Source organism: Odocoileus virginianus, chromosome 10 (assembly GCF_023699985.2).
Source record: "Odocoileus virginianus isolate 20LAN1187 ecotype Illinois chromosome 10, Ovbor_1.2, whole genome shotgun sequence".
In the NCBI taxonomy this organism is placed as follows: domain Eukaryota; kingdom Metazoa; phylum Chordata; class Mammalia; order Artiodactyla; family Cervidae; genus Odocoileus; species Odocoileus virginianus.
The window spans coordinates 32,702,903-32,727,276 of NC_069683.1; the positions used below are offsets into that span (position 1 = coordinate 32,702,903).

General features: G+C 47.5%; 1 protein-coding gene across 5 annotated transcripts in view; it reads right to left on the bottom strand.

Moving 5' to 3' along the window:
- TRIM66 (tripartite motif containing 66) overlaps positions 1 to 22,747 on the bottom strand; it is a 37,552-nt gene extending 14,805 nt beyond the window's left edge. Inside the window, exons 1-11 of one of the 5 annotated variants that reach the window (XM_070473356.1) lie at positions 22,440 to 22,747; positions 21,739 to 21,907; positions 15,364 to 15,467; positions 13,802 to 13,949; positions 12,769 to 12,901; positions 12,329 to 12,445; positions 10,556 to 10,670; positions 9,871 to 10,017; positions 7,321 to 7,438; positions 4,935 to 5,839; positions 3,109 to 3,267 (exon numbers count right to left, since the gene is read on the bottom strand). In XM_070473356.1, coding sequence (XP_070329457.1) covers positions 3,109 to 3,267; positions 4,935 to 5,839; positions 7,321 to 7,438; positions 9,871 to 10,017; positions 10,556 to 10,670; positions 12,329 to 12,445; positions 12,769 to 12,901; positions 13,802 to 13,949; positions 15,364 to 15,372 — 1,851 coding nt within the window. In that variant the 5' untranslated portion in view covers positions 15,373 to 15,467; positions 21,739 to 21,907; positions 22,440 to 22,747. The other 4 variants (XM_070473357.1, XM_070473359.1, XM_070473358.1 and 1 more) reach the window with 4 other exon arrangements.
- Between the last annotated feature and the right edge of the window lie 1,627 nt (positions 22,748 to 24,374).

Sequence of the window (24,374 nt, forward strand, 5' to 3'; positions counted from 1 at the left end):
AGACTTCTCCCCAGCAAGGCCTCAGGCTACTTCAGAGAGTATAAAGATAGGAAAATCCAGCAGTGAGAGGCCACATGGAGTCCTACTTCTCCCACTGCAGTGCACAGAGAGAAGCAATTTAACCTAGTCATTGAACCCAGGGCTGAGGCAGGAACTGTGCTCTGGGCCTAACCTTGCCAATAGTTGGCTGTTTAACTTTTAGGCGGTCACTTAATCTCTCTGTGTCTCAGTTTCCACATCTTTCAAAGGGGAATAAGAAAGTGGCTTCCTCATAGTATTGCTAGGATAAACAAAGAGATAAAATAGAAAAATACATATAAAAATCTATGGGGGAAAAAAAAGTAGAAAATGCTATACAAAGCATTATAAATCAATGATAAGATGCTCAGAATGTTGGGTAACCTTGACCTTCATATCCCCACCCTGCCCAATCCCAGATTGAAGACAATGAATTTCCTCAAAAAGAAAGCCCCTTTCCTTATTTCAGGAGCTTTGTGTATAACCAGTACCTCTCTCAGGCAAGTGGACCCAAAGGTTCCTTGGGACCAGTTTCCCTTGGATGGCAACCTTGAGGTTCCTTTTTCTGGGAGTACAAGCCTTACAGAAGCCTACAAAATGTCAGGTCACTTGCTCCTCCACACCTCTGCATGAATCCACGTTAACAGCCAGAGGCAGCTCCATATGAAAAGTTAGATCTTCTAGGATCTTCATTAACCCCACTGCCACCCTGCCGCCATGCAGGAGCGAAGCAGCCCCTCCCCTCGCAGCTCTGAGCACCCTGTGGGCCACTCGCCCAGGTAGCACAGACTCCATGATTGCATGTGGCTCGCCTCCTTTCCTCTCTCCTGGCTGGAGGAGCAGAACTGAGGCTCATCAAATAAGCAGAAGCATTTTCAGCATGGCTCCCACTACCAGTTGGGCACTGGTAATCCCCATGCTCCCTACTGCCCTCTAGAGCTAGCTGTCTTCCAGTCATCTTATAACTTAGCCTCCAGAGGAGACCAACACCAATTCAAAACTTGACTTTTTCCTCCCCTCAAATGTACTTTTCTTCCCATGCTCCCATCTCAGATGAATGGCAATTCAGTGAGCCAAGATACACTTTGGATGTCTTTTCCCCCACTTCCCACTACCAATCAGACTCCAAGTCCAAAAATCTCCTAGGATCTGAACTCTTGAAGTCCTCGCTGCCTCTTCTTTCCCATCATTACCTGATTTCATTCATCTCCTATTTCTCTTCTGTACTAGTTTGGTCTCTCTTACTATAACTAAAGTGATCTCTCTATACTTTAATTCAAGCCATGTTAGTAATCCTCCTTGCTAGTAATCCTTCATTCACACCTGGCAACCCCCAAGACTGAATCCCAACTTCACAGCATAATTCACAAAGCTTTCTAACTACTCTGGTTTCAATCACTCCCATTCTCTAGTTCATTTCATGTTCCCACCAAGTCAAATTATCTTAAACCCCCTAAATAGCAGGCTTTCTCTTACTTCTGGACCGTCCTACTAGCCATTCCCTCTATTTATTCCAGCCTTCCCCCTCCATCTCTCCTTTACCAGCCTAATTTTTCAAACAAATCTCAGGTTAAAACCATTTTCTCTAGGAAGTCTTCTCCAAGAGTTTGGTGCTCTTTATTTACACCCCACTGACTATCACAGCACTTTATCATACTTCATGGTTGATGCTTGTTTTACTCTCTCCCCCACTAGACTGTAAGCTACAAAGTGAGACTACTTATTCACCAATGTGTTCCTGACACCTATAAAAATACTTGGTACACAGTAGGAGGTTAACATATTTTTTGATCACTGAGTGAATAAATAAATGGATGGATAGATGGATGGTTGAACAGATAGCTATCTATCTCAGGTGTAAAAATGTAAACTGCTAAGAGCCACACAGGACCAATTTATAGCATCTCTATGGCCTCTAGGTCAAACCATTTTCAAAAGGATAGGGCAGGCTATGTATAAACTAAAGGCCTTTAGTACCAGACTTCAAGGGATTTCTAAGGTAACATTGCAATTTTGCCATTTCTTACTTTTCAAAATTCTCTTCTCAGGTATCACTGAGGTAGACTGATCTATGGCAATGGTGATGCTGGGAGAAACATGATGAGGGGTAGGTACAAAGAACAACTAGTGAAACTGGGACTGGAGAGCCCAAGGAATGCTGCAGAGCTGAGAGTGCAGGCTAGAAGGGTACAGAATAGCTGACAGCTTCCAGTCCAGGGCTGAGTGGAAGTACCAGGAGGGTTGAGGGGATGAGACCAGAAAAGGGACAGGATAAGGGGAACAGGGCCAAGGGACACATGAAAGGTTGGTGGGAAGGCACGACACAGCACTGAGGTTCCAGCTAGGAGGATGACCAGGGTGGAGATGAAAGACAAGAGTGAGAGTAGGACAACCAGGAGTTGTAGGATTCTGGGTTATTGCCATGAACCGTCCACCAAGCAGACAGGTGGACAGACAGGAGGAACGTCACTAGCTTATCTTCAAAAGATCCCAGTGCCCTTAGATGCTCAGCCACCTCTGCAGGTCATCCCTGTAGACCACTCACCCACTGAATTCCATTAATTCAAATTCTAAGGCCAGCCAACTCTGGATTGTGGGACCACATGAAACACTTTCCCCATTGCCATTCATGGCAGAGAGGAAAAAGCTCAGGCTGTGATTCTCATTTTACATAAACCTTAGCCCCTCTTATCTACTACCTGTAAGCCCCTGGATCTGAGTTTCCTGAGCTATAAAATGGGGCTGCCCACCTCACAGAACTATTGGGAAGATTAAGGGAAGTCACCCTGTGGAGCACCAAGCACCATTCTAGGTACAGAGTCGGTGTTCAACAAACTGGCTTTCCTTCCCTTTCCCCTTCCTCTCGAAATGAAGCCCGGATGCTCCCAATTTAAGTGTGTGGGGGAGTGTCAATGGGGTGGAGGAGGACCTTGCTCACTCACTAGGAGAGAAGGCATGAGTCAGGGCTGTGTAACATCCAGGGATGGGACAGGGACACTCCTCCCCCCGCCCAGACATCCTCAGCCAGGTCCCAGGGTCTTGACTGGCAGTGGGTCTCATATGATCAGGGAAAGCAGGCTCCAATTGTACCTTTCTCACCACATTCGGAGAGGAGTGCTGGATGGCGCTGTCCAATGGGGGGACACTGTGAGGGTTTTCCTCCCCAGATGCCTGGGGCAAGTTAGCAGTATTCTTGTCAAGAGGGAGAGCTGGCTTAGGGCCTTCAGACGCTGGGGGCTCATCTGCAGCCTGGAGGAGAAAATAAGAACTTGGGTGGGTCTTGAAATGGCAACCCACTCCAGTATTCTTGCCTGGAAAATTCCATGCACAGAGGAGCCTGGCAGGCTACAGTCCATGGGGTCGTAAGAGTCGGACATGACTGAGTGACTTCCATTTCCTGCAAAGAGTAGCAGCAATGGTCAAGGCTGAGGCTCACCTGCACTGCCCACTACTGCTGTCACCACCTACACACTGCGGAGGGCCTGAAATCTTTCCAGGAAGATACTCTTATCTAAGCTGTTCCTAATATGACATCTTAGAATAGAACTCAAACCAAGAATCAGGAGCTAACTTTATCATAGTCACCTAAGCAATCACAACAGTTTTCACTTACATTTATAGAGCTGTGGTCCTCTATAAACCCTAGACCCTTCTCTGCCATCATAAGAGTTATTCTATATAAGGAACTGAGCCTCAGAGGCAGACATCTGAAGCATGATCTGAAGTCAGTGTTTAGGGACTTCCCTGGTGGTCCAGTGGTTTAGAAACTGCCTTTCCATTGCAGGAGGCACGGGTTCCATCCCTAGTGGGGGAACTAAGATCCCACATGCTATGCAGCAGAGTCAAATAAATAAATAAACAAAAACAAAATTGAAGTTGTCAGTGCAGAAGCATAAATGTAAAGCCTTATATTTTGTAATAAAGTAAAAGTCTATAGAGCTGCTTTGAAGGTATAAATGTACATATATTTCACTAGGAATAAAGTGAAAGGGGAGAAGGAAGGGTCTGCAACAGGAAGCTGTTGGGAACCAAGAAAAGCAAGAATTAAGAATGAAGATGTGGAGTGCTGCAAAGATCCCAGAGGTACGAACTGCACCTCTCCAACTGGCTTTTGGCTGAAAAAAGAGAGGAGCAGCCTTAGCCATCCTCCGAGGGAGAAAACAAGGCCTCCTCTGTGGCAATCCAGAGTCAGCTGGCCTGGACCCAAGTCTTGGCACTACCACTCGATGTTTTATGAGCATACATGTGTGCTAAGTCACTTCGGTCATGTCCGACTCTCTGTGACCCTATGAACCACAGCCTGCCGGGCTCCTCTGTCCATGTGATTCTCCAGGCAAGAACACTGGAGTGCTTTGTCATGCCCTCCTCCAGGGGATCTTCCCAACCCAGGGATCAAACCCGGGTCTCTTGTGCCTCCTGCATTGGCAGGAGGGCTCTTTACCACTAGTGCCACCTGGGAAGCCCCCAATGTTGTATGATCTCTAGGCAAATGATCTGCTTAAGCTCTCCCCTTCCCCCAGCTGGGATTCATAAGTTGCAGTAAGGGAAGTGAGGTGACAAAGGTAAGAGACAGCCTCCCTTCTGCCCTGCACTGCCTGGAGTCCAGCACAGCTCCGGAAGCTCCATGAACAGACACGGTCCCTGGTGTCACCCAGGAGGACAGGACTACGCCAGGCCACTCTGGACGGGGCTGAGCCTGAGCCTACTCCTGTGTTGGGGTGAAGTACTGTGCTCTCTGCAGTTTTCCTGAGACGGAAGGCGGAGCCCAGGGCAGTCTTGAATTGGGAGGGCTGAGTTCAAGGCCACCTTAAGATGAAGAAACTGTGTTCCTGTGCCACCCTGTGATGGGGAGGCTGTGTTCCCGACGCTCTCCTAGGGAAAGGGAATCTAGGGAGGTGGTGCCGCCCTGACCTCACCTGCACAGTGTCCTCTTGGCTCTGGGACTGGACGGGCGCCGGCTGCCTCACAATGTAATTGATCTGCCCCACGATGGTTTGCTGTAGATGCTGCGGCGATTTGGTCTGACTCAGCTGAAGGCTGGGCTGTTGAGCCTGAAGGAGAAGCTCCAGGTCCTTCTGCATTTCCTCCAGCTCAAACTTGTGGTGCATTATGTCCACGTTCTGGGAACAGGCGGGCCCTGGTGGGCTCTCGTGCTGACTAGAAGCCAGATGCTGGGATGGAGGGAGAGGCGGGGGTGCCTGCTGTTGGGGCGGAGGGGGCGGAGGGGGCGGAAGTGGCAGCTGCTGCTGTGGCGGTGGCTGAAAGTGGCTGAGCTTCAGCTTCTGGTGGTGGCCAAACTGCACCTGGATGGAGGGTGTCTGCAGGGTGGGCGGGGCATGGGCTCCTTGCTGAACATCTTGTGGGGGGACGATGCACACGGGCTGGGAAGTCAGCTGCTGCCCCAGCCGCTGGGGTGCACTCTCTGGCTCCGCAGGGGGCTGGGTTTCCAGCCAGGGCTGAAGCAGCTTTGGTGGGTGAGGATTGCAGGGCAGTTCCTTCTCCCTGGGCAGCAGTGTGGAGCACTGCAGGGAGCCCAACTGTTGGGGTACCATCTCGGAGGGCTGCCTAAAGCTGTGCACTGGGTGTATGCTGGGTGGGGGGGCCTGGCCTTTGAGGGAGGGCGAGCCTGGGGAGCAGTGGGCGCAGCACACGGATGAGGAACACAGCGCTGGAGACTGGAACTTGTGTGAGGGATGGCTGAGAGTCTCTTGATGGGCCACTGGGGACTGGTGGCTTTGGTAAAAAGATGATGGTCCCTGTAAGCCTCCATAAGCAGGAGTATCTGTCCGGGACAGCTGTCCACCCTCAGTAGTTATACAGCCTAAAAATTCAGAATAGAGAGTGTTTCCAAAGGTGATCTGCAGTTGTTCCCCCTACTTCTGCTACCTCCTTCTTCCAGGGCCAAAAGAATATCATTCAACAACCTTGTACCAGAGGCAGAGATTAAGAAATTCAACCCCTAACCCCCAAGACTCAGTATAGAATGCCATCAGCAATAGAAACTATACAGGCATGCACTGGGGGCCTGGGACATTTGAGGAGTCAGCTCAGCTTTTACCAGAGGCTCAGTCCTGACTCTGTATCCCACTAGAGAAACCATGGGCTCCCTCACAGAGTACCTACTCCTTTTTTAACAGAATAAGCCAAGGAAGACTCTGACCAAAACTAGCAAAACTGGGAGGAGAAGAGGGAGTGTGCTAAAAAGTAGCAAAGGAGATTCATCCCCAGGACAAATGGGTAAGTCCTCAAATACAGTTCTGGAGAACTAGATGTTGGGCAAGCAGGGTGGAGGAGAGTAGGGAAGCTCCATCACCAGGTCAGTGCTAAGCGTCAGTGCTGATGTCTGAGGACCCTAGACCCTCATGCATGAGAAGATGATGCTATTGCTGAGAAAATAAGCTTGATGCTTGCATGAGAAGATAAGCTATTCTAATGGCTTCTTCAGCTCCTCTGAGGCTTATGTAGGGGAAAACCAAGTGCCCTGTGGGCAGCTGGTGAGTTTTATTCACCTTTGATCACTTAGTGGCCAATGTGGGGCCTGACTCAGAGCAGGTGCTCACCAAAGGTCTGTGGAATTGTTTTAAAAGGGAAACGGAAGCAGAAAATAAACCTAAAGATCATTTATTATTCTATCAAGTTCAAAACACTTTCAATAAGAGTATCAGTCCAGACAAAGGCAGCAGTTGGCCATTAGTTTAACAAACCTACCATTAGGTTGTCAACACAGGCACAACTTCAAATTGTCTACATTCTGCCTAAATATTGAATCCTAGCAAGTTATTGCAGCAGGGAAGAAAAATGTACAAGGTCATGAATTATCTGCTTACATCTCAACTCCAAAAGACGTGTGTGACATTGCTGGTCTGTCTCTCTCTGTGTGTCACTGAAATATCTCTGTTTGTGCCCACACACATGTACACCCTTGTACTCAGAGACACAGGTCTGCCTGCATTGCCATACAGCATTCTGGAGAGTAGGACCACTGTCTTGTCTCCTCTTCTAGCAATGAAACCAACAGAACAGGGACGTTCATGCAGAATAGGAAACTCAGATTTCAACTGGTCCTATTACAAAAGTCCTATATTGCCACTGCTATTTCAGCTGTCAGCTCCCCCCACCCCCACCCCAACCCCACCATCATCATCCCCAAGAAAAGGTTTGCTGAATGACTCCATGACCACTGGCAGTCTCAGGGTGCGCTTTCTCTTGGGCATACGCTGATCTACACAGTGAGTTAAGCAGATGGTCTAAATATGTTCTTAGCAATCATGCAAAGGCCCATAGAGTAGGCCCTGGGCTCACCTAGGGAAGCCAGCTGCTTGGTCCAGAAGTTAGGCTCCCAAGTGAATCTGATACTCCAGGGGGAACCAGGGTCTGTGTTACAATTTGTCTCCAGCAATCGCTGCATCTGAAACACAATCTGACAACAGCAATGACCAAAGGTCATTTCTTTGGGCATCTTGTGCCAGAGTGAGAATCCCCTCTCCCTCACTCATTGGACAGGCTGAAGGGCCCAGAGTCATGGCTATTTAGCCTGTGGTCTTCCCCAGTGCGCTCCCTCATTTCCTTACACCTTAGTATCTTCACATTCCTCCCCCTTCCTCCACCCCTACTGAACCCCTTCCTCTTATTGAGGCTTTTGGAAAGCCTACATTCTTATCTCTTTCAGGCCTCAGATGATTTTAATTCTTCCTCAGGATATCACTTGACAGCACCCTCTCAAGAGTGCTCCCTTCATTCTACCATAATCTCAACTGAAAAGTCCATGGGGGCAGACACTCTCTGAGTTCCCCAGAGCAGTCCTTCCACCTACTTGTAAAACTCCCTTCCATCCTAGTCAACTGCCTTCTTCTTCCCTCATCCTTTTCATCTATCTCTTCTTACTAAAACTCTCTTATTTATCTAGGACTTTGGCAAGCATCCAACTATCCTGCTAACATCTAACTAACCAATGTCCTAATCAACGTTTTAGCCTCTTACTTCCTTGAGCTCTTTAATGTAAACCGCCTTCACTTCTCTTTTCAGTTCAGTCACCAGACCTAGACCATTTTCACCATCTAGAACCATTCTACCTATGAGACCTCAAACTCCAACAACCTGGTCGCTGACCACAATAGCTCTTGCTCTTCCTGGGCATGCTCTTCTACCTCATTGAACTCTCCAGGCCCTGCTCCCTCGGCCCAGCTGGTCATCCTAGTTTCCCATTGCTTTAAGGAACAACATTACTAGTGCCCTAATTCCCTTCCCGTCAATGCCTGACCTAGCATCAACCCAGCCATCCCAAAGCTATGTTACGTGAGGTTGCTTCACTGATCATCATCCTCAGGGCCACCCTCAGTCCTTCTTGTCACTTCCTTTCATGTCAGTTTCCTCTTCTGTGGTTCTTGAAAGTGAAAGTGAAGTCGCTCAGTTGTGTCTGACTCTTCGCGACTCCATGGACTGTAGCCTACCAGGTTCCACCGTCCATGGGATTTTCCAGGCAAGAGTACTGGAGTGGGTTGCCATTTCCTTCTCCAGGAGATCTTCCTGACCCAGGGGTTGAACCCAGGTCTCCTGCTTTGTAGGCAGACGCTTTACTGTCTGAGCCACAGGGAAGTCCCTCCACGGTCTTTAATGACTATTTAAAATCTTCACTTCTCTCCTGAATGTCATTTACCTGATGTCTAATCCTCTGGTTACCACTGCTTACTTCATAGAGGGTGAAGGCAGATTCCCTCAAACTTGTATCCCTCCTATCTCCAGACTTAGTACATTACACTGACATCTTCCCATCCTTCAGTCTCAGAGAAAAAGAGTGCCTCTTGTTTAAAGTCAACCATTTCACTCTAGATCCCACTTCCTTCTGCTTTCCCAGTATGCTCCCTCCACTACACATCTCTTCTATCTTCAACTTCTCCCAGATAAACTTGTGCAAATGTTTTCCTTATTTTTAAAAAGCATCCCCAACCCTGTCTCCTTCTCAAGCTACCTTATTTCTCTGCTTTTCACTAATTCCTCTACTTCCTCACCTCCCATCTTCAATCCCTCATTCTAGCTTTTGACCCTTCTACTTTGCTGGAGAGAAAATCTGCTGGAGTATCTTTCAAAGGTTATACCAGGGGCCTCCTGATTCTGAGTTCTCAAGGTTTCTCTTCACCTACTCATCCTCTATCACCTATGTAGCAATGATAACAGTGATCACTTAAGTTTGAAGCTCTGTGTTAAATTCTGTGCACCACGCTCTCCTATTTCTCTGCTGACTTCTGATGGTTGCTTCTCATCTCCTTCATTCATCTCCTTCGTCTGTCTGTGCTGAAAATGAGGGCATTTCCCTGGTTCCAGATCTATTCTTTTCTTCTTTCTTCACACACTTTTCCAATACCACCCAAATCCCAGGGATTCACACATCTCTCTCTCTCTCTCTCTCTCTCTCTCTCTCTCTAACCCTGACTTTTCTTCTGACTTCCAGACCCATCTACTAAAACAGATTTGGGACAGGTCCCTTTAGACGCCCTACAGGCCCTTTAGATTTGACATATCCAAATACAAACCCCATCAACTCTTTCAAAAGTCCTGCTCCTTTTCCTGGGCATCACTAACCTCTTAAGCCCAACACTTCAATGTCATCCTTCACTCCTCCTTTCCTCTTAGGCCCCATTTAAACCCAACTCCCTAGGGAATGTCCAGCACACTGCTAGTATTAATGTCTGGATCCATGACCTGAGACAGAACTACAGAATTTCCTAGCTGAGTTGCCTGGAGGAAGGCAGGTCTATTCCAGCACCTGGGTCCTTTGCACTGTGAGGTTTGGTAAAAGATGGTTTTCACTTACTAACCCAAAGTCAGTGATTGAGGAGTTGGAGTTCTTCTTACCAGCTCTTTGCTGAAAAGGAAAGGGATGCTGGTTTTGCTGCAGACAGCCCAGTTAATGAAATTCTGCACATGCTCAAACTGGCGGTTAAGAACCATGATGCTCTGTAACTGCTGCTCCAGCTTCCGCTTCCTCTCATTAGTGATGCCCTGGGTACGGAGAGAGAAGACAGAGTCCCTGATCCTGTTCTTGGACTGCAGGCCATGTGCTTGGGAAGTCTAGTGGCCTGGGTACATCAGTGTAAACACAAATGGAATCAGATGAATCTGCACCCCTGAGAGGAGGACATGGCTGCTTGAGGGACGGAGGGAGGGAGAGAGGAAAGGTAGGTAGATTTTACAGTGCAAATAGGAATAAGTGATAAATGACTGAGAAAATGAATGTCTACATTTCTTGGGCATAGCTCATTTCATGACTCTTTCAAGGCTGTAAACCTGCAAAGTCCAGGAAGGCAGTTGCCTTACTGCCACAGCATTAATGGGAGTTTGATCTGATTTTCTAAGCCCTTAATGAGCCAACTTCCCAAAATTAGACAGGACATTTTAAGATACAGGGAGTAGCAGAGAGCTATGGAAATTGCACATCTGAATTCTAGACCAGGCATCTCTGAGCCATGAGACATATTTGATATGTGCCTGGTTTCTGCCCCAGGGAGAGTACAGAACCTAACCATCTGCTCACATATACCTCCAATTCTTCTATGAGTCCATTGGCCTGTTTGTTCAGTTCATTCATCAGAACCATCTTGGCCATTTTGATCTGGTTTTCCACCTTCCTGTGCTGGTGCTTCACCTCAAAAATCCTGCAAACAACAGGAGGAAACGGAGCATAGTGAGCCATTCCCTCCAGGCCTACAACAGCCTACAGACAGCAAACCTAAGAGCCTACAATGTGGAGGCTTCCTACTGAAATCAGGGACCAGCAGGCACCGAATGTAAAGAAATAAGAACCTTCCTCCGCCATCCATCCTGCCCTTAGAACAACCCAGCCCACTTGATCTAAATGGGCCAATGGCCCGAAGTTCAACTCATTTTTCTCTGAGCAAACTACAGGTCCATCCCCAGGTCAAGTCAATAGCTCACCACTTCACACAGCACTAGAGGCAGGACAGAGAGAGTGAACACAGGTATGACTTCATGTAATTTCTTATTTTATTAAAAGGAAGAATACGCTACTAAACAGCATCATGCAGTGAAAAAGAGCCTAGATAGAGACAGAAAGTAGACTAATGGTTTTCAAGGCCTGGGGATGCTGCAGGGTGAATGGGGAATGACTGCTAATGTGCATGGGTTTCTTTTTAGGGTGATGAAAATGATATTTTAAAAGTAGACCATTATAATGGTTGTACAACTCTATGAATATGCTAAAAAACCCCACTGAACTGTACATTTTATAAAGGAAATTTTATGGTATAAAAATCATATCTTTTATATCTATATATAAAAATTATATTAAAAAATATAAAATTGCCCTTTTAAAATGTACAATTCAGTAGGACTTCCCTGGTGGCTCAGTTGGTAAAATATCCACCTGCAATGCAGGAGACCCAGATTCGATCCTTGGATTGGTAAGATCCCCTGGAGAAGGGAATGGCAACCCACTCCAGCATTCTTGCCTGGAGAATCCCATGGACAGAGAAGCCTGGAGGACTATAGTCCATGGGGTCACAAAGAGGTGGACACGACTGAGTGACTTTCACATCATAATAATGGTTGTACAACTCTATGAATATGCTAAAAAAAATAAACCCACTGAATTTTACATTTTAAAAGGGCAATTTTATGGTATATAAATTATATCTCAGTAAAACCGTTAAAAAAAAAAAACAAAGAGGTTTTGAAACCTTCCAAACCCAACTCAGTCTCTGACTAGCTTTGTGATCTCAGATAAGTCACCTAAACTCTCTGAACCTTACCCTCCTCATCAGTAGAACAGAGATAACCCCTGACTCAAACAATTGTAAGAACTGATCAAAATGATGCATGCATGATGCCCAATCCAATGCCTGCCATGTGATCCTCTCTCAGTACCTGCTTATTTCTCTTTCTACACAAAATATTGATGATTTCATACCATGTGTAGATGTATAAGGAGAACATTAGGAAAGGAGTGATAAAGGATAGACTGCCACTGACTTGTGCTCACAAAATAAACAGCCCTCTCTTCTCCAGTATCTACTCTGTGCCCTTGTTCTTAAGCACCTACTTTGGCCAGTTCATGGTCATGTTCAGAAGGCAGGCACTTTAGCCCAGGTTCACTGTGATCATCCTCACCGAGCTTGGCTCCATTCACCAAGAGACGACCCGAAACCCCGACTCTGGCCCTGAGACCTCTAAGACCAGGACATGTGCCTTCTGGGACATAGGCCGGTGTCTGCATGTCCACTCCATCCTGGTACTGGGACCCGGGGTAAGAGGGAACAGAGCATTTCCACCGTGACCAGGGGCTAGCCGGTGCTACCTGTCCTCAATTTGCTTTGCAGATGTCTGTAGACTGGATTTCTTATGTGCCACCTGTGTAGTCACACTTTCCAGAAGCATCCTCTGGTTTTGTAAAACTTCTTCAAGATGTCTGCACCTAGAGGAGGAGGCAGAGAAAAAAATGAGGAAGACCGAGTCTTACTCTGAGCATGCCAGCTAAGCAAGAATCCCCACAATGCATTGTCTCTGTCAGGCCCAGGGAGGCTGGAGTTACATCTAGGGAGTCAAAGACTCTTAGCCCTTCAGGGCTTCTCCAGAGAAGCCCGACACAACAGAACAGAGAAAAGCTTCAGCCCGGCCTGGGGACTGAAGGTTGGCCTAAGCAGGGAGAGCATTTCCATGCACGGGGAACCCAGCACGCCCACGGGTCAGAGAGCCCGGAGCCCTCCCAGGCCCCCTCGGGCACCCACCCTGCCCCACCTGTGCTCTTTGTGTTCCACCATGAGGCAGCTGTGGCATGTGAGCACATCACAGGTCTCGCAAAACAGCTTGAGAACTTCCTGCGTGTGCAGAGGACAGTACAATGCGAAGTCTCCAGAACCACCATTCACTCCTGCCAGAGAAGATGGAGAAAGTGGGCATGTTTGGCTCAGGAAGACCTCCTAAGTTAAGCTCCACTGAGCACCCTCAGCCTTCTATGGACACAGGGAAGACCCAGAGCTAGAGGAAAGGTGATGCAAAACTGACCCTCTCTCTGGGCCAGTGAGGTTCCAGGAACACAAGGAGGAAGGTGGGCTTACACTGGCCAGATATGCACAGCTGTTCAGAAATAACGCACCATGAAGCCCCAGACATCTCACCATCTGCTGAGCCTGAGGAAGGTGCCTGCTACTTGCTGCACATGGATCTCCTGCAGAACAGTGAGTCCTCCAGAACTTAACCTACACCTCCTCATTGACCAGGTGGGGCTGAAACTAGCTGCCCAATCCAGACTGAGGCTGAAACCAGCTACCCAGATCAGATCACATGGATCATAAACTTTGGCTCCTGTCTGATGAAGGTAAAACCCTTCCCACAGTTCAAGGGCCTTGAGAAAAGACTTTGAAGAAGATCGTCACCAGATGGTGCTGGATGGGTAAATGGACAAACCCTGATCCTTGATGCTAAATTAATCAAGTAACTAAACAGAAGTGGGGTGTGATTGCTCTAAACAGAGGTCAAAGACAGGGAACTCAAGTAGCTGTCATGGTAATTCAAGACTTTTCCTCCCTGCACCATCTCACTCACAGTCACCTACTCCCCACGTGCCACCTGCCCCAGCCTGGCAACAGGGAGAGCCTGGAGTGAAGGTATACTGCAGCTTTTCTTTAGGAAAGGCTCACCCCTATTCTCACCCCCAGCAGGGAAACAAGGGCAGAGAGCTCTTCTCCAAAGATTTTGTGGTTTGGTACTACTTACAGGGCCAAGGGTAGGAATGGGGGTATGTGAGCTACTGGAGGAGAGGGAGTGATACCTGGAGATCCCTTCTGGGTCCGGGAAAAGAGTGGGCCCCCAGGGGCCGGGCCATGTCGGTGCTCCTCCGTGCAGGAGCTGCAAAGCCAGCGGTTGCAGTAGGTACAGAGGATGTGAGCTGCCCTCTTCTCCTTGCACTCCGAGCAGTTCTAGGAGTAGAGAGTTCTGTAATTACTGACAGCATCTTCATCATTTGGACCTGCTTTTATGAGTGGTAAATACACTAGGGACTGGGGACCCACAGAGCTGTTCCTCCACTATTTTGGAGTGCAGTCCATTCTAGAGAGCTGCCTGGGAGGGACACGCGGGGGCGTGCAAAGGAAAGCATGTGACTAAGAGCAGTGGCCTCAGGGCCTATTTACACAAATCCTGTGTTGCAGCTGAGGATATGCAGATAAATAAGGCCAGGTTCTGCTCTCAAGGTACACAGCCTGGACTGTGTGATGAACACTCAGTGGGTTATGCTGTGATGAAAGGATGCACCAAGTGCTAAGGAAGCAAAGCGAGGTTTCCAGGAGTTCCATCTAGAAGAAGCTAGGGAAGAGGTGACATAAAGAGGTGACATTTGAGTTGGATACTGAATGACAAGTAGAAGTTCACCAGGCAGACAAGGGAGGAAAATGCAAAGCACAGGCAAACACAAAAATTTCAACATGCTACGGAGAAGCAACTGTAGCTATATGAGTGCACAAAATGATAATCATAAATAGCCAGGAAAGAGTAAGATGGACCAACTCTCAGAGCTGTGCCGCCACTACTGGGGCTTGCCAGGACCAAGAATCTCTGGCCTTCTCCTGGTATAAATGTTAATTCATTTGGTCAGAAAATATGCAGGGCTGATATGAGAGATGAAAAGATTTCTGAAAAATTAGCCTGTCTGTGCTGAATAATAGAGGCCACCAAACTGATGTGGATTCTGACAGCTTTGTCCTCACCCTGGGATCTGAGAAACCTACAGCAAGAAAAAGAAAAGAGGAGAAATGTAGGTTTTACTAACTAAACTATTAATTCCATGGGACATGGGTCTCTGTCTCACTAGTACTCAGAACAGGCCCTGGCATATATGTCAGACATTCAGTAAGAATGTAATACAGGAGCAAGTAAGAAAAATGGCAAATGAATAAAATGTAGTGGCAAGGATACCCCAGTGGAGAAAGAATAAGAAGGGATACTAGTCAGTAAGTGGTGTGAAATTTCAGAAACTCAGGGAAAAGGTATTAGTTGTTAAATACAAGCAAAACTGATGAACCCATCTAACCCCGGCTGGTGAATGAGTTTCAGCTTGAGTATTGGGAGGGTGAAGGGAATAAAAGCTTAGTAGTCATAATTTTCAGTAAAAACTATAACAGAGAAAAAAACACACTAATTTTGCTTCCCCGATTGAAACATTTTGATTCTCTTCTGGATAGAAGGAGGGATGGATGGATGGATGGATGGATGATTAGGTAAACTGGTGGAAGGGTAACAAGTAAGATGAAGTGATGGGTGGACAGACAGACTTATGGTCAGGGTCGCACAGATTTCTGAAAAGGATTAGCTGCTTCTTTGCTTGTGCTAACTTACCCTCACCATCTTGGATTGCCCAGAAGAAAAGCACTGCAGCAGAAAATGTTCAGTTACATCCCTGGTGATGTATACTCACTCACACCCAGGACAGGAGATGAACTCTGGGAGAAGAGGGAAAAGATAGCATAGTCAGGGCAACATGGCAGGTTATACATATGACTTAGACACAAGGCTTTCTAATACACAACACCCAGGTATGTACCAACACTATCTGTGCCAAAATGAAGTATGTTTGATGCCATAGTCTGCACTTACCATCAAGGTACTCTGGACATGACCAACCTATTAGGGGCCTGCCCTACAGACCTCCCCACATCCTCAACTTTGCCTGATCCTACATCTCTTTTCTTCCTACAAAATAGAGGCCCAACCCTGCTCCAGTTGTGATAATCAGGTGCCTTCCTGCTGCTCCCACCCTGCATTTCACAGCCCTGAGAGCCCAGTTCCCACTACTGGCTAAGTTCAAAGGGGTCAGGTTAGCCCAGGGCACAGCTCCAGCCATTTATATTACTATGTAGGAGAATTTCTTTAGAGATTTCAAAGCTAGAGCTTTTAAAAAGTTCTAGCCAGAGAAAGGCAAGGACTGCCTGCCTGCTCATCTAGGAGATACTCTTCTCCTATAACAACCAAGACTAACTGGTCGGCCCCTGGGGCTCAAAGAGCTTTTGCTGTGCCTTCTCCACGCAGTCCATGCTGGGTACACCCAATATGTGTATTTTCACCCGTGAACATGAACAGCTTGTCCTACCTCCCTCTCTCCAGAGAAATGCAGCGGTCTCCAACACATTCATCAGCATGGTGGGTTCCTGAACTACATAAGCAGTATGACACCGCCACCCTGCAGCACTTCTGGGCCACTCCGTAAGTACCTGGCCCACTGAGAGCAAGGAGACGGGCTCCCGAGGGCCAGGAGCCTGTGCCCAGGAATGAGGACAACCTGGAAAGGGGCTGGCTCTGCCAGTGATGGAGCAATAACACCACGGTCTTCTCTGTTTCCTATCACCAAAATGACACAACCGCAGTTGCTCTAGAGCTGCAGGCAGACAAACAAGGCCAAACAACAGGTTTACCACCAATGAGCTTGGTTGAACAAGTCACTTAATCCCACTTAACTCCTCGGTACACCAGTTTCTTCATATGCAAAACAGAAAGGGAAAACAAGAGTTGCTATAAGGACTGAACTAAACAATACTGGAGAGTTCACATCATCCTCCATGAATGCTGACTTTGAATTCAAAAGATTTCTTATATCCCATTCATGCTAAGACAATAACCTTAATTATCAACTCTCCCTTGTGACGAAAGTCACATAGACTGAAAGACTGAAAAAGTGGCCACAAATTCTTCCCCTCCGTGTGCCCATGCCCTTGCAATCCTATCCATTAAAAGTGGAGTCTTCAAAAAAAAGTGTAGTCCATTCTCTCTCCTTTGAAGCTAGCCTGCCCTCATGACCTGCTTTGGCCATCAGAATGCAGCAAAAATGACACTGAATAGGTTCTAAGCCTAGACCTCAAGTAGCTTTATATGATTCTGCTCTCCCTCTCAGAACTCGAATACTGCCACATGAACAACAATAGGTTAGATAGCTGGGAGATAAGAAACCAGGTGCAGAGAGGCCTTAGTTGTCTCATGTAAGCCAAGCCACCTGAAGCCAAAACAAGCCAGGGAGCCCCAACTGACCCACCAACTGAACACAGATATGGGTAAGCACAGCAGCGATTAGCCAGGCCCAGCGCAGCCCAGCAGAACCACCCAGAGTATCCCAGCCCAAACTCTCAGCCTGCAGAACCATAAATAAAGCTTGGTTATTGTTTTAACCGCTAAGATTTGGAGTGGCTTTCGATGCAGCAAAAGGTAACTGATATATCCTGGAAAAATCAAATCTACAAAATCATGCCAAACAACTGTTTACTACTGCTCTTCTCCTCACCTACCACTCCTCCCAACCAAGAAAAAAACCCCTCCCCTAGCCTCCGCAGAGCCACAGACTTTAATGACAGAGCTGGATATGCAATCTCCTAGATACTCTTCTGCCAATCAACAGACGTGGAAAAGGATGTTCTCCACAGGGGGCATCATCCAGGGGCATCATGCAACTGTCCCTCCCTTCCACTTGGCTGGTCAGGGAAGACCCTCCTCGTTTCCCCCAGGTCAGAAATGCTGTTCTAATTGTTGAAAATAATTTCCATAAGGCTTCCAACTCCCTGGTAGCAGATGCTCAAAGATTAGTCATAGTAACACAGTCTCATTAGCATGATGAGAAAAAGAGAAATAACTGAATAGATCAGACAAGGCTTCATCACACATCCTGTACCTCCCATGGCCCTCAAGGCCAAAATCCTCAGCGTGTGGCTCAAGCCTCTTTCCACACTGGCTTCAACTCTTCCTAGTCTCATCTCTAGCTTCACCTGCCACACATCCTATGTCTTTGCTATGCCAAATACCTCTGCTATCACCTAAATACACCAAATCTTTGCATAACTCTTGTGTTTGTGCAAGTGTTTGTTCCCTCTCCCTAAAATACTCTTTCTAGCTACCCCACTCTTCAGATAAACTCCTTCCTATTCATCCTTCCAAACTGGTTCAAATGTTCTAGCTTTGAGAAGCAGGGTTGATTTCCCTTAGGAAGAGTTAATTATTCCCTCTTCAGGGTTCCCACAGTACCCTGAACATCTTTCTAATATAACATATATCACATTGCATTTTAACTATCTGTTCATATGTCTACATACAAAAATAATCCACAATTGATACTAAAAAATATTGCATGATTTTTAGTATATTCAACAATTATGTTTCTTTCCAGTTTGAGTATTCCATGTGTATTCCTTGCACTTGCAGCCAATGAAAGTAGAAAAAAGCCATCTGGAAGTTTTCTGGGTGGTGGAAAAAACCAGCCCAGGAAAATAAAGGAATCAGGTCTGATCCACAGCAGAGGTGTGGGCCTTAGGAAAGGCTGTGAATTGGGAGATGTGGGTTCCAGGTTCAAGACTGTCACTAACTGTGCAACCTAAAATCAGTGAGTGACCCCTTTTCTCTGAATCACACTTCCTACACCCTTAAGTGAGAGAAATGGGAATAGCAGGAAAGTATGGATTACCAGGCTTCCCTGGTAGATCAGACAGTAAAGAACCTGCCTGCAATGCAGGAGACCTGGGTTCGATTCCTGGATCGGGAAGATCCCCTGGAGAAGAGAATGGCAGCCCACTCCAGTATTCTTGCCTGGAGAATCTCATAGACAGAGTAGCCTGGTGGGCTACAATCCGACTCACAAAGAGTCGGACATGACTGAGTGTGACTCACACACACACACACACACAGATTTCTCAACCCTCCTCCTCTGCAACTAGGCTTCAGAAATAAATTCCCCTGGGCAAGATGGGAAGAGAAAGACCACCCTTGCCAGCAAGTCAGGGACAGGCTTTGGTTGAGGGAGGCCTGGACCGAAGAGTTCCTCCCATGTGAAGAGGGGCTGCTGCAGCTGACAGCAGAGTTGGAGAACCGCAGCGGCAGCGGTCCCAGGTCCCAGGATGGCCGTGGGGTCCAGAGTGGACACGGAGAACATGGGCTTTCTTTGTGTCATAACTTTTGCCCAGAAATTCTTGTCTTCCCTCAGGAAGTCCGCAACCTCCCTAACCTTCGTCAAGCTGTGTCAATGTGAGCTTTCTGGTTTTTAAAGAAGATTCCCCATTTTTCAATGTGGATACCAAAAAAGTCGTGTTTTTTTTTGACAACTGGAATACATGAACTCTTAGAGCTGTGCATATATATAAAATGACCAAATATCAATTTACAATACTTAACATTTAGTTATTAATACTGTTTATAATATTTAATATTAATTTAGTTATCTATATCACATATTACATAAGATATTGTTTAGATATATTGCTTTTTCCTTTCTACTTGAATTTTTCAAGCGACGACATTGAGCTTTTATTTCACACAGAGGAACATCCATTCTGGGAAACGGAGGACCAGGGCCCAAAAGCCACACAACCATCCCCAAAGGAGGTGGCGCTTCTGCTTCCAGAGTGAAGAACTCACAAGTACCAGAGGTCCTCTGAAAACTGAGGCTGTTCGGTTTCTCTGTCACAAGAGTGAGCACTTCTGGGCTCTGGGAGGGTAAGGCAGATTATTCTTTTACCACCACTCCCTATATTAGGCACTTTATAGGTTTATTTAACTGTCAATCCACCACACAGAGGTAGGCATTATCCCCATTTCAGAGTTGGATAGACTGAGGCTCCAAGAAGTTGCCACCTACATAAGATCACAGAAAGTAGGGGCAGAACTACAACTGGAACCCAAGTCTGTCCACCTCTAAAACTCACCCCTGCCCACGTCGCTATACTCCTAATTCAAGTGCTTGGAGAAGAAAATGGCAATTCAATCCAGTATTCCTGCCTAGAGAATTCCATGGACAGAATTCCATGGACAGAAAGTGACTACACTTTCACTTTTCACCGTCAACTCAAGTGTAACAAACAAGGTAATTTTAATTTTTTAAATTAACTAAGTAATGTGATTGTAAGTAAAATATTCCATAATAATGATCAAACTTTAAAGATGATCTGGACCCAGCTTTGAATTTTAAATCCAGGAAGAGCGGGGAGACAGCCCCAGCAATGCTTATAGTTTTAAGAAATATTATATTTGAGAAAGGCAAATGAAGCAGAGTTTTCCTGCCTAGAAAAATAAATCTGGGGGCAGTTTCATTCTGTAGATGAGTGGTTCTCAAACTCTATGAGGCACTTTTAAACACCCTGATGTCCGGTCCACAGCCCATGTCAATTAGATCAGTTTCAGGAGGTGGGAGCCAGGCAGCAATATTTTTTAAAGTTCCCCAGGTGATTACAATGTACAACCAAGTTTGAGGACCAGTGCCATAGAGGGAGCACCCCTTCCCACTGTGGCTGAGCCTGATAGATCGGCCCCTGCGTCACAGCAGCTGAGAAAGGCAGGCTCGCCCAGTCTTAAAGAGGCCCCAACAAGTTAAGAAAGATTCTGAGTGCAGTTGTTATGTATTTCCCCTCTGGCAGAGAAGAGAAAAGGGCAGATGCCCAACAGACAGAAGGGTATCTGATCCCAGGTCCCCGGGGTAGGGGGCGTTGGTGGTGGTAGTAGGGAATTGGAGGACACAATTTGCCTCCCCTAACTCCCAGCTTCACAGAAAGACCCACGAGCAGACTTAGGGTGCAGCCTGAGATCTGGCACTACAACCACTGCTGCTGCCTAGAGAGCGCGATAAGCCCAGAACTTAGCAAGGCAGCAAGGAAGAGGACCAAGAGTGGGTAGTCTACCCTCAGATATGAAGGGCGGTGCCAAGGCAACCTGTGCATGGGGCCGGGGTGGGAGAGAATTCCCAAAGAGGTCTCAAAAAACTAGCACTGGGTCGGACCGGCCCAACAGGTAGTGACACGTGAACATAAGCCTGAGCTCAGTGCTAAGCAACCCTCTGAGGGTTAAAAAAGCCCTTCATTCTAAAGCTCTTGGCCAGGGCTCCCTGAAACTTTGCAGCTGGGGCCCACACTCTGACTCCAACAGAGTAGCGACATCGTCTGGAGAAGACTGATCTCTACTGCCAGCCCTCACCTGTAGACCCAAAGCTGCACAAACCTAGCTTCCAGACCTAGCTTTTTCCACTGTTCACCTAATCAATTCCCTCACCATAAAGATGGTGACACAGAGGCCCAGAGAGAGGGAGGGATATAGCTAAAAAGCCACAGGTCCCTGTAAACCATAGACAGTACCCTGAACCACTGAGCAGTCCCTGATTACCTCTGCGGCCACAATGAGACATTCTACCTCTCTATGCCTCTACCAGACGCCATACAAGGAGGAAAAAACTCTCCAGTTATATCCTCTGGCAGGCTGGCCCTCCTCACTAACCATTCCTGCCCTCCCACCCAAGGCAGCCCCAGGGTACTGGGCATCAGCTAAGGCCCCCACCACATGAGCCCCCAAAGCCTTCCTCTAGCCCAAAGCTCAGGGCAGCAGCACCACCTTTAAGAAACATGTTGCACCCACTCCCCAGATGCCCCCTCCCTGCTAGAAAGACAGATTTCGATCCTAAGGTGATTCTGCTCCTGCCCCTGGCTGCCAGCAGGCTTACCTGTGGCGCCTGCTGCCCTGTGACTAGAGCAACACCTGGGGGAGAAGTCAGAAGAGCGACAGGTGAGCCCACCACAGGTCCCAGAGGATGGTGCTTACCAAGTGCCCAGGAACACCCACCCCGCACGCTGCAGCCAGCTGGGCTACAGGGCCTAAGCCTCGGGGAGCTGGGTACTGGGTGGGGAAAGGGGAGCAGCCTGAGTCCTCTCCTCCTTTCCCTGATGCATCCTCAGCCAGGGCTGCGTTTCTCCAGCTCACCTGAGACGCTTCTGCAAGAAAGGGCTTGGTTGACTCCTCCTGTTCCTGTTTATCTCGAAGGCTCTGCAGTATTTTTCCCAAACTGAACAGCGAGAGGGAGACCTCAGAGAGGCGACTCTCTTCCTAGCTGCATCTCCTTCCTAATCCTCTGGGTGCCTTGGAACAGAAGCTCAGAAGGAAGAAAACGAGATTTTCAACTTTCAGGAACTAGCTCTGTCGCCCTCTGCATAGCTCAGGAGGCCATCACTCCCAGCCTTTTAGGACTCGATCCAAAAATCCTTCAGCCCTCCATGTTCCCCAAAATGACAGTGCTCATGTGTGGCTGGAACCTGCCCCGATCCGGCAGCTCATTTAAATAGAGCTCATCACAACAGTGTTGGTGGAGAAGTGAGTAGCTGCAGGGCCCTGGGGACCCCCTGTTTATACGTAGGAAGAATGATGCAATCTGGGTATCAAAATAGCAATCCAGGATGGAATAACAGGCTCTCACGCAGCAGCGGTGCCGGCACAGCCAGAGCTCAAGTTGACACACTCTGTCAGCCCCACACTACTGCAGCACGCAGATGCCAGGCACACACTCTCACCGCGGCGTTCTAAAAATCAGCAGGAGCCCGAGATAGCCCTCCATGCCCCCCGCACAGAAGGAGGGTGGGGGTGAGGGGGCTTCGACAGACATTAAAATCTGTCTCCTACACACTCACCTGCTCCTGCCACTTCACCTGAAGTCCTTATCCTGTGACGTCACAGTCAGTTGCCATAGTGACCGAATGTCCGTCACAGAGGAGGATTAGGACTTCAGATGGAGAAGACACACATTTGCAGCGCAGAAAGGTCCTGAGAGGCGTCCCTGGCAGCCAACCCTCCCCCTCCCCCCAAGGGAGATACAGTCACACAAGCTGGGAGAGAAACAGCAAGGAAAAATAGGGTCAAGTTAGAGGGAAGATATGAGGATGGGTCAAGACTACAAGTCCGGGATAACTGCAAAAGCCCAGAGTACAGGAAAATTTTCAAGAACACAGAGGGAAAGTGACAGGAATGAGCTTGGAAAGACTAGCAGGAGAGTATGCTCCTGAAGAGCCCTGCCTGCTGAGCCAAGGAGCCTTTATCCTAAAAGCAGAGGCCACCCAAAAAGGTCCTGAAGACTGACAGATTGGGCTTTATGACTGCCTTGATGGACTAGGGCTTCCCTGGTGTGTCTGCCTGCAATGCGGGAGACCCGGGTTCAATTCCTGGGTGGGGAAGATCCCCTGGAGAAAGCAATGGCTACCCACTCCAGCATTGTTGCCTGGAGAATCCCCTAGACAGAGGAGCCTGGTGGGCGAGTCCATGGGGTTGCAAAGAGTCAGACATGACTAAGTAACTAATACTGATGGACTGGAGATGGGACAGGGGAGTGGGGAGTAGGGAAGAGGTTTAATGGGAGCCTAAATGAGGACAGAAATGGAAAGAGACAGTTGTTTTGAAGAGAACCAATAGAATAAGACCAAAGTGGGATGCTGAGCAGAGTGGTGGTGTGTGTGATGGAAAACATGGACAGGCTGCCATGAACAGAGAAAGGTAGCAGGAGGAGGAAGCAGTACCTATATTTTACTTTCTCTGGCATCCATAGCCTTTTAAAAAGATCAGGCCTCGTTCTGCCTCGCTGGACCAATGATTTACAAATCTGGAGGGTTTATTAGAAATCCCCTATCTACCAAACCCAAATCCCCTGAGTGTGGGAATCTATATTTTTAGCAAGTTTCCAAAATAATTCTTAGGCATCCATATCAGATATAGATAGATAGATAGATAGATCTCCCAGGTGGCACTAGTGGTAAAGGACCTGTCTGCCAATGCAGAAAGACATAAGGGACAATGAGGGTTCGATCCCTGGGTTGGGAAGATCCCTTGGAGGAGGGCATGGCAACCAACTCCAGTATTCTTACCTGGAGAATCTCATGGACAGAGGACCTGGTGGTCTATAGTCCAAAGGGCCACAAAGAGTCCGACATGACTGAAGCGACTTAGCACACACATCCAGACCAGCACTGGTTCAAGGGACCAGTAATCTTGAACCCGTTGCCTGAACAAGTACAGTAGCCTCCTAGCAAGTCTTTCTATATCCAGTCTTGTCTCCTCTAATCATTCTTCTCAATAAGTCTGAATGATTTTTCAAAAATGCAGATTTGATTATATTCCACTGACCCCAAACCTTCAATGTCTCTGTACTGTCTACTGAATAGCCTAAATTGGTTAAGATCCTTTTTTTTGGAAAGGAAATTTCTACTTCTCTCCTTCAAGTAATTCTATATATGTGTCAAACTCCCTTCTGTTCCTCCTGCTCTCCCCTGCCTGCACCTCATCCTAACACTATCCCTTGCCTGTGATTCCCTTCCATATCTTTTGGCCCTGTCTGGCTCCTATGGAGCTATTTCTATTTTATTCCACCCACAGGCTCAAATTCACCCAATTTCCCCAAGCAGAGCCTAAAACAAGGGTCAGAAAACGAATTCTTCTGTTTTTGTAAATAAACTTTTATTAGAACACAGTCATGCCCATTTATTCTTATATTGTCTATGTCTGCTTTTGTGCTGCAATGGCAGGGCTGAGTAGTTGTAACAGAGACTCTATGATGTGCAAAGCCCAATATTACTTCC